At 29.8% G+C, this 10,929-nt stretch overlaps 1 protein-coding gene across 1 annotated transcript; it reads left to right on the top strand.

Annotated features, from left to right (window-relative positions):
- The first annotated feature begins 7,491 nt into the window (after window positions 1-7,491).
- On the top strand, window positions 7,492-8,963 carry LOC136076162 (E3 SUMO-protein ligase KIAA1586-like). Its single transcript, XM_065789636.1, has 4 exons — window positions 7,492-7,549; window positions 7,649-7,899; window positions 8,066-8,448; window positions 8,600-8,963. Exons 1-4 carry the CDS (start codon window positions 7,492-7,494, stop codon window positions 8,961-8,963), a joined length of 1,056 nt encoding a protein of 351 aa, XP_065645708.1.
- The last annotated feature ends 1,966 nt before the right edge of the window (window positions 8,964-10,929 follow it).

Below are 10,929 nucleotides of genomic sequence, written 5' to 3'. Positions count from 1 at the left end.
GCTCCCAGAGGTCCTTACGGTCTTATCGCAGTGCATCGCGTGAGAGCATTTAAGGGGAGTTTCACGCCTACTTCCGTACCAATGTCGCTTGTTGGCTAGAGCTGGCATCGAACCTCAGACCTCTGGGTTCTGAGCCATAACTCTAACCACTGCGCCACGGCTGCTCATATTACTTAAGTTTATTTTTACATTATTTAAGTTTCTCGTGCATTTTTTTGTAAGTTTATGTCAAAAGACTATGCATTTATATTTGGGATTATTTAGTGGTTTGCTTAATAATTTGTATAACATTAAAATCTTGAGATAGTTGTTAAAGAAATATCAATACTATAGATTGAAGAATATTATAGAAATGACGCTGTAACTCACAAGAGTTGAAACTGAAATTACGTAGAATTTCAATTTATAATGGCCAAAAAATTTAACTAGAATTAAAAACAATATACAAGATTTGAGATTTAAGGTTAAAGGTTAAAGTACTTATCAATGTGGTACTTAAATTGACTTACGTTTGTTGACTCAATGATTTCTTGTGTTAGTACATTCCAGTCATTTACAACTCTATTAGTAAAATTTTTTTGTCTGATTGTGTTAAACTTGTAGTTATTTTTGTTTTTATTGACTCCTTATGCATTTTTAATTTATGAACTCTTGCTCGACCATTAGTACTAAAATATTCAATTCGGTTATGCAAATTTATTTCGTCAATTTGTTTTACTAATTTGAATATTTGGATTATATCATCCCGCTTTCTTCTGTTTTTTAATAAAAGCAATTTTAGTTTAAAATTTCTTTCTTCATGACCATAACTAACTAGACATGATATTTTGGTTGCTCTATTTTGAACTTTTTAAAGTCTATTAATACTCGAGATTGGGACGAACTAATGAATTGTATAATAAGCTAATAATACTTTCATCTATATATTCAAATGCATGTTTAATTCTTCCTATTTGTTTATTTGCTTTATTATTCGCATAGCATATATGGTGACTCCAATCAAAATCATTGGAGATAAAAATACCAAGATCTTTTTCAACTTTTACTTCATCTAAAATAACTTTATCAATTTTATATTTATATTTAGGGTTGTTATTTCCGAAATGCATTAATTTACATTTTTGCGAGTTAAATTTTATTTGCCAGTCCACTGTCCATTCTTTTAAAATAATGAGATCGTTTTATAAACTGATGTTATTTGATTCCGATTTAAATACTGCTAATAGTTTAGTATCGTCAGCGAATAGCTCTCCTTCATTTTTTATTTTAGTTAACAAATCGTTTATAAATACCACGAAGAATAGGGGACCTAAAACTGAGCCTTGAGAGACTCCACTATCTACTTTCTCCCATTCTGACACAAATTTTCCTACTATTATTCTTTGCAACCGATTTAAACTTGTAATATTTACCGGTTATAAACTTAACCGGCTTAAAAAACTTTTACACTACCATAATAATTTCTAATCCCGAAGTCAATCAATCGAGTCAATCAAGCTTTATTTATCTCCTTAGCAATAAAACAGAGCCAAATGGTTTTGCAAAATCTAATAACAACATATCTACATTGTATCCATCTGCAAGTGCTTTTGCGATAAAATCAATCAATGTAAGCAAATTGGTAGTGCAATTTTTTTTATTAACGAAGCCGTGTCGTTGTTTTATTTTTCAAATTGTGCACTACTATCATCACGTATAATACACAGTAAAAAAAATACCCGTTATATCTTTAAAAAACATACCGCTAGATTTCGTGTTTTATAACGGGTAATTACCGTTATGTTCAATGTATAATTCATATGAAAAAAACATAACGGCAAATACCGTTATGTTTTTTTCATACGAATTATACATTGAACATAACGAGTAATTACCGTTATGCTCAACATGGAAGTATTATAGTTGGAAGTGCAACACTTGAAAACATCAAAGGTTTCGAATCAAGCGCTGTCGACTCTTTTATATTTACATTGTTTAAAGTGTAATCGTATGCGCAAGGCATTATGGGATGTCCTGGTAGTATAGAAATAAGATCATTTTTATTGTATTGATTGTGTAACAATCATTTGCCTTCTCCATAATGCCATTACTACAGAATTTAAGTTCTAAAAATAGCCTCATGGCATCACATTTAGACGCTGAATGAAATAGACAAATGCAATTCCATCTGTCTTACACCAAAATTCTTGGAGCATATTTTAAATCGAATATTACTGTCAACTGTTATACTGACTTCTTATTGACCAACCAATTTGTTCATAAAAACAGTACTCTTTTTAATCTAATGAGTTTAAAAAAGTTTTATGCTGATAAACCTGCTCGATGTGATGTAACAACAATGGAAAATAACATGTTGAGAGTATTTCAACTTCGGATTAAGAAATGAATGTTTTGTGATTTAAAATCTCTATCTCATTAAGGATTAAATGTTACAATAACTAATATATATTGAAATTGTGTCAGAAACTTCTCTCGGAAAAATTTAGCAATATTTTCACATCCCACTTTAAGCAAGATTATTTAAAAAGTTTAGAATTATTTAGAATTAGAATTATTCAGATCAAAGAAGGTTGAAATGACAGACTTTCAAACGATTTGGATTAGCTTACCTGAATGCTTTGTTACTGTAATTATTAGAAACTAGTAGGTCTAAAAGTAAATATCTTATAGAAACCGATTTAAGCGTTGTACTGCATAAAAATATTTTATTTAAATATTTACACAAAAAAAAACCCAACCAAGCAGGCTTGTTAATTTTTTGCTAACAAAAATCAAAATTCATTTCAACAGGTTTACTGTTACAATTCTTATAAAGAAAACTATTGTACAAAGCATGCAGATTTAGCTGGCATGTTAAAGATGTCTGACTGTGTCAATAGTGTGTGGTAATACTTTGTTGTGAAGCGATGGATGTTAGGCATGGTTTAGAGACCAATAAGAAAACAAACCACCAAAACTATTTACCAAAATCTTTATTTATATCATTGATTTGTCATATTCTATATAACATTATTCATGGAATTTATTGAAAAGTGGCTTCATACTAAAAACCTAGCTTTTTCATTATTATTTAAAATCATGGAATTCTGTACTTTTGACTTTTTATTTAAAGGTTACAATAAAAAAAAAAAGGTTACACTTTTTTCAGAATAAATTTTTTTTCTTTTATTAGGCTGTACATGATCTACGTCAAGAAAATAAAAAAATTCCGGCCGGAGTTTGTGTCTTTTAGATCAATTCGCTCTGGCTGGATTAAAATTTTTTTTTTTTTATGACATGTGACACAGGCTGTGTATATAAATCAAAAAATCATTATCCTACAGAGCAATAAAGAACCATACGTAAATTTAGGTAAAAAAATGCAAATGTAATTTTATCTGCTGAAATTGTAGCACTGCAAATACATTTGCAAAAACTACATTTGTATTTTTTACCTAGGTTTACCTATAGTTCTTCATTGCTCTGTAGGATAATGATTTTTTGATTTAATTACACACCCTGTGTCACATGTCATAAAAGAAAAATGTAAAAAAATTTTTTAATTCCAGCCAGAAACAAATTGATCTAAAAGACATAAATTTCGGCCGGAATTCCAGTATATCCCTAACATATATAAATATATGTATATATATATATACATATATATATATATATATATATATATATATATATATATATATATATATATATATATATATATATATATATATATATATATATTAGGGCAGGTCAAACATTATATTTAAGAAGCAGCATATTGTGGGGGGTTCCTATATATGTGTATAGGATGTATACCAATTTTTAGGTTTGTGCAAGCCTCCGTAGGGGTCGCACACATATTTTGATTTTTAAGCATTTTAAAGAAAAAGGGGGTATAAGAAACTTTTATATATAACTATTTTATAATTGTTTTATTTTATTTTATATAATTGTAATGATTTAGATATACTACAAAAATGTTCTACTAAAATACTGTTTAGGTATTTTATTAGAATAGGGGATTCAAGATGTTTAAAAAGGATATAAGCTTTAAAATGCTTTCTGTTCATATATATTACCTTTTCTAAGCAAAAAAGCAAAACTTTTAGAAATATAAAAAAAATAGAATGAAAAGTTTTTATAGGCTACAAAAAAATGTATATTTTTATAAATATCTTATTTTCATTGCGCTTTCCAATCAAATTTAGGCATTTTTCCCCTGGACTCCAACAGGTTTGTTACACATTTGTGACATTTTTCGTAGCCATATCTATTTTCTGATGCCTTTGTGACTACTCCAACTATTCTTTCCATATTCTGACTATGACAAGGATACTTTAGGATACTTAATGGAGTGTCATTGGCTTTCAAAATATCTTCATTTGAATAGTCATTCAGTAAAGGTGGTGAATGAACTTCCTGGATGTCCTAATTTGTTAATTCACAGTAATCTATGACTCCGCAATTTAATGTTGTAGGAAGTTTGAAATGTCTATTGGCTGTAGTTCAAACTTGTTTTCTTTCATCACTTATCATCCCCATTAAAATGTTCACTGGGTTAGCGAAATATGAGTTTTGCTTCAAAACTTGCTCCATTACCTCCTTATATTTTACATTAATAATTGTATTTTTAACTAGTTGAGCAATATACCAAAAATTTTGAGCACCATTGATTGCCAAGTAATTTGATTTTATTTGGAACCATCCTGGTGCGTAGCATTGCATAATTATTGTAACCAAGTCAATAAGTTCTTTTGTTGGCTTTTCTGTAGAAATATATAAGCATAGAATGCAATTTGCTCTTGTGAGCCACCGAGCATGATGAATGCTTCCGGGAGAATTTTTAGAGATTTCATTTGAAACATCTCCTGATTGAATAGATAAATAGATACTGTAAAGATATTTTTGATCTGAACTTAATTCACTAAAGATATTATCTGGAATTAAATGAAAAGAACCATTGATTAAATGAAAAGAACCATTGATTTTTGAAAGGAACTTCTTCTAAATTAGTTAAGTCTTCCGTTATTTTTTTACCAATTTCTCCTTTAAATGATCCAGGGCCAGAAGTTTTTCCATCAATCAACTCAAATACATGTTTAAAGGGAAGTTCATTCAAATGTAGTTGACAAACGAGCCACTACATTGGTCTATCGAGTTCTGTTTCAATTAATTTTATCACTCCTCCAAATTTTCCAGTATTTACTACAGTTACATCACATAAGAGAGCATTTAAAGAGCCGCTGCTGCCAGTTTCAAATATTAAATGGAGAACTTCATTAGCAATGCAGCGAGAAGTTCCATTATCAGGTGTTAGATGATTTATATAGCTGCTGCTTGGTTCTCTAACAACTGTAATATGTTCTTCTTTAATAATTCCTGCCGTTGTTATTGTATTGTCTTTTCTTCCATCAAAACCAATACATTGTAATTTCAAATTTTCGCATTTTCTCTCATTTTCATTTTTTTGTCCAACACAAAGTCTTTCTCTTTCTACTTTTTCCTATCAAGCATATTTGATTCATTTAGTATACCCATGTCTTTTTAGAGCAGCATTGACAATAGCAGCAGTTGCTCTGCAACTGACACGATAACGATCTGCTATGACTGCTAGTTGATTGTAATGAAACCTATTTTGATTACATTTTTTTAAGACATTAGATTCGTATAGCTTGTCATATTTATTATTAGATTCATCTAATATGATATTATCCTCAGATTCATAAAAATTGTCATTGGTAATTTGTCTATCAGTGTCTTTCTCAACATTTGTATGTGTATATAACTGTTTTTTTTTTCTTTTTTCAGTTTTCTTTAAAGTAGATGTGTAGGCACGATCAAGTAGTGCAAGTTGATTTGTGCGTTTCTTTTGCCCAACAAACGCATCCCATTCTTTTATTGGGACTTTAAAGGCACATCTGCATTTCTCTCTTTCTACTCCTAAATCATAACAGTTGCATGAACATATGTCAAAAATGTTGTCAAAAGCTTTCAATTTGTCATAAAAATTAGCGTTTCTTCTAAGTCTTGAAGTTTTATTTAAATTGGATGCTTTTTCCATTAATCTACATACTTTTGAGAATTCCCTCTGTTTCGATTGTTGGAAAACTGAATTTATGCCAAATATTTTCAATTTCAGTGGTAACTAATCTGTAACATTCATGAGCAGAACTTGATCCTTTGTCTTTAGCATCTTCATTTCTACGAACATAATAGCAATATAGCTGCTATTTATTTAAAATAAAAAGTAGGCAAATATATATACAAACAATAAATATACTATGTATAGAGACTAAAATGCAACAAATAGAATAAACCAAAAAATTACATAGTAGCATAGCAAAAGTTCTTATGCTGACATGATATCATATTTTGAAAGGTAATGAAGTTAAAAATTTTGAAATTGAAAATTTTTTTTTGCTTAAATTTTTTTATATAAATAGAATGTATACCCCAAAAAAAAAAAAAAATTTGGGCCAAAAATTAGGGTGTGTGGTGCGACCCCTAGGGGGTGTAAAATAAAATTAAATTAGTCTACATAGTTTTTTATACCAATTAGAAAACTCCACGTAGTGCTGCTTGTCAAAATTTTAAAAAAGTATGGTTTTGACCCGCCCTAATATATATATATATATATATATATATATATATATATATATATATATATATATATATATATATATATATATATATATATATGTATATATATACATACATATATGTATATATATATATATATTATATACATATATGTATATATATATATACATATATGTATATATATACATATATGTATATATATATACAAATATGTATATATATACATATATTTATTTATATACATACATATATATATATATATATATATATATATATATATATATATATATATATATATATATATATATATATACATATATATATATATATATACATATATATATGCATATATGTATATATATATATATATACATATATATATATATATATATATATATATATATATATATATATATATATATATATATATATATATATATATATATATATATATATATATATACAGTGCTCGAAGTGAAGCGGGATGAGGCGGGATGCCATCCCGTTACCTTTTTAAATTTTGAGAACCATCCCACTACCTCTTTTAATGCATATTTTGGGGTGGGATGCCAATCCGGTAGATAATAAATTAATGGAATTTTTATTTTATTTTCCTTCTATAAATAAACTTGTAAAAACATTTTTTAATATGCGAATTTAAATGAACTAAAGTCTCAGCTGTTATTTAAAAACTTGCGGTAGAAAGTTAAAAACTAAATCGATAATTATAAAATATTGCGTCTTTTCTTTTGTATTTTAAATAAAAAGTTACCAAGCAACAAAAAGCGACATTGGCTTTTTTTTTTCGTTAAAGTATCATTAGAGTTTTTTTTGGTGAAATAAAATATAGTACACAGTAGATTTACTCAACATTAAATGTTATGAGTTAAAAAAAGTTTACTTATTATAAATATGGATAAATGGCTAGCAAGCGGAAGGAAAAGAAAGTTAAGCAGTGATAGTTCTAAAAGTAATTTGGAAAATGACACTGAAATAAATTAAGAAGTGACAGATTTTTCGAGTATTGAAACTTGCCAATCCTTTCCTCAATGTGATGGTATTTTTCCAGATTACTGGTCTGATTTAATGTGGAAGGAGAAATTAAAAACATTTGACTGGTTGACAGTTTCATTAACAGGTCTTGGTTGTTCTGTTTGTAAGTCAGCAAATAATTTAGGTGCCGAAAAATCTCAAGGAATAAAATTGGCTAGCGAGTGGACGCTTGGCAACGTTAAGGAGTATGGCGAAACAAAAGAAAAAAAACAACAATCAATGAGAAAAAAGCTTTCAAGCCATAAACTATCAGTTGCACACGAAAAGGCTTGTAAAATTATTTCTCAGTCCAAAAAAAACACCATAGAGATGTTTAGTTCAAAAATGCAGATCAATCAGCACGAAACTACCTACCGCATATTTCGCACTGTTTATCACATTGCAAAAAGGAATCCGTTCATTTTTTGATTTGAATGAACTAATATTATTACAGGTAGAAAATGGTTTAGACATGCGACGTATTTTACAACCTGATCACGCATACGCTGATATTGTTTATCACATTTCAAATGAAATGCGCACTAAGCTTGTAAAATATATTCTTCATAACGATATTAAAGTAGGGTTTATGATCTACCACACGATGAGCAAAAAGTCTGCTCTGTCAATCTGCTTAAAAGTGAACATTCCAGAAATAAATATTGTCAATAGTATTTATTTTGATCTTATCGAATTAACAAATATAGAAGCCTCGTCTATTGCAAACTCTTTTATATGTGCTTTACACAATTTTGGTTTTGACAACAACTTTTTATTACGTAATTGGGTGTCTTTTGCATGTGATGGTGCTTCTAATATGCTTGGCAAAAAAGCAACGTAGCCCAGCACTTTTGAATCAGTTTCCAAATTTGATTTTATGGCATTGTAGCAATCACCGATTAGAGTTAGCAGTAAATGATGTTGTGCGCGATATCTTACCAATTTGTCACATGAAAAGCTTTTATGATAAATTATATTTCATTTACAGTGCATCTCCTAAAAACAAAAAAGAACTGGAAACTGTTGCTATGGCTTTAAGAGTAAAACTAAATTCCATTGGACGAATTCTAGGCACTAGATGGGTGTCGTCTAGCGCTCGATCTGTGATGGCTGTTTGGAATAATTATGCAGCATTGTATCAACACTTTCATGAATCTTCATTGGATTTAAGGCGTAATGGAGGAGATAGAGCCCAATATGCAGGTCTTAAAAATAAATTATGTGATATCAATTTCATACTCAACATGGGACTAATACTAGATGCTTTAATAGAACTAGAACATCTTTCTAAAAAATTACAAGATAGGCAAACTTCTTTACCTGATGTACATCGGCTTGAGAATGAGAAATAATTCAGGTGAATATTATTCGCAAACGCAGCTTGCAGCAGAAAAGTTTGAATTTAAAGGCGTCAAACTACAGATCGGAAAAGTTTCTAAAACTAATCAAAATAAATTTTTTAGTAAACTAAGTGAAAATCTTGATTCTAGAATGTTTACAATTAGAGCTGCGCATAAATCTTTACAAGACAAAGAAAATGATCCAAACAAAGAAAAATACGATAATTTAATAAAAAATTTACAAATTTTTGATAAGCCACAATGGTTTGCAGACCAAGATCCATGCTTTGGAGATAACGATATTAGACAATTAGCAAAAACCTTAAATATTTGTGAAATTACGGCAGTCCAAGGGTTTCGTGAATACATCTCCACTGGTGACTGTAATAAAACCCTTAATGATCTTCAGCCTCTGAGAACTACTATAAATACCTTGATTGTTTCAACAGCTGAATGTGAGTGTTCTTTTTCTACTATGAATATAATCTTATCATCTTTGCGAAACTCTTTATTAATAAAAACTGTGTCGAGTTTAATGTTTATTTCATTAGTAGGTCCACCAATTACGCATTTCGATCCAAAGGATTATGTCATTAAGTGGTTTGGGAAAGGACATCGCTATGCTAATTTTAGGAATTGTGAAGCGCCGGTATTGCGAAACAAATTTTCCCCCCATATTTTTTTCCCCCCGGAAAGTTTGTACCGGGACAAACCTTCCCCCCGGAAAGTTTATTCTAGAATAAACATTCCGGGAGGATAAAATATTTCATCCCCGCCCGTAATAAATGTTCCCCCGCTAAAAATGTTGCAAAACTTTGGTTTTTTTGATAAAGGGTTTGTTTGTTTTTTTATTTATATTATTATAATTATTGTTACGCTATTTTAATTATAAAATAACATGCCATAACGTTAAATACGAGAACCTATACCAAGAACGTCGATATGCATGGCGGTGCTTAAGGCGAAATTTTCACATGCCTTCCATATTTCATTTAAAAAAAAAAGAACTAAATAAAATAAAACCGTAATTTAGCAGTATTACCTGTATTTTACAGCATTTTACAGTAATAACTTATAAATATTGTTCAGTAATTGTTCTAAATGTGAATAGTTTGCATCGCTTTATTTTTTCCACGTTTACGTAAGACGGTTATCGGAAAAGGTTTGATGATTGATGTTTCCAAACAGCTAATGAGATGTGAACGCATCATTTTGTTTTTAAACGTCTGCGTCGTACCATCTTTTCCATAAATGACCAACTGAAATGCAAAGGCAGCTGCATAAACACCACAGTCTGATGCATTCGGTTGTAGTGCGCATGGTACCACAGTTACTGGAAGAAAACCCTCGGTATTAACAAAATTAAAATACAGTTATCTCATTTGAGTTTTAACATAGTTTGAAACAGAACCATGAAGGCTATCTAAATACAAAACCTCTCTGTCAATACATGCAGCTGTCACCCAATGGTTGACGTCGTGAAGAATGATGATGGACTCACAGGTAACTGCTTTGAACCCAGATCGTGTCTGAACTAGAAGAGTTGATTGAATGTTTTTGTTACCAAGATGTGTTGAAACCATTTTATTGACTGCATCAATAATTCTGTCGTTCAACCATGCGTTTGAAAACAAGATCTGTTTATCTCCAATGGTCAGATTGTACTTTGAAATCCAGTATTCAGATTTTGAAACCATTTGTTGATTATCGATTGTTTCTGTTGCTATAGCTTCATCATTATTCTGATCGGAGGCATCAGACTGAATTGACATAGCTGTATCCCGTTGTTCACTCCATCTTTTTAAGTTGATACCGTTAACAGTTTGTTTCAATATTCTTTTTTTATCTTGCAACCGATAAACTCCTTTGTCCAAAACCTCTATTATCGTGTAAGGGCCGTGAATCTCTGAGCCAACTTATCGCTCATTCGTGTGTCTTTACGTCTGTTGCATTTCAAAACTTTGTCACCAACTGCAAA

Source organism: Hydra vulgaris, chromosome 02 (genome assembly GCF_038396675.1).
Source record: "Hydra vulgaris chromosome 02, alternate assembly HydraT2T_AEP".
In the NCBI taxonomy this organism is placed as follows: Eukaryota; Metazoa; Cnidaria; class Hydrozoa; order Anthoathecata; family Hydridae; genus Hydra; species Hydra vulgaris.
The sequence above is the reverse complement of the archived record's forward strand: the minus strand, read 5'-3'. Positions and strand labels throughout refer to the sequence as shown.

Bases quoted from the DNA above. Each gene is read 5' to 3' on its own strand.
- LOC136076162 (XM_065789636.1), top strand. From the start codon at position 7,492: ATGGATAAATGGCTAGCAAGCGGAAGGAAAAGAAAGTTAAGCAGTGAT. The intron at 7,900-8,065 runs GCTTGTAAAATT...ATATTATTACAG, and splicing joins TATCAGTTGCACACGAAAAG to GTAGAAAATGGTTTAGACAT. The intron at 8,449-8,599 runs GTAGCCCAGCAC...TTTCATTTACAG, and splicing joins ATGCTTGGCAAAAAAGCAAC to TGCATCTCCTAAAAACAAAA.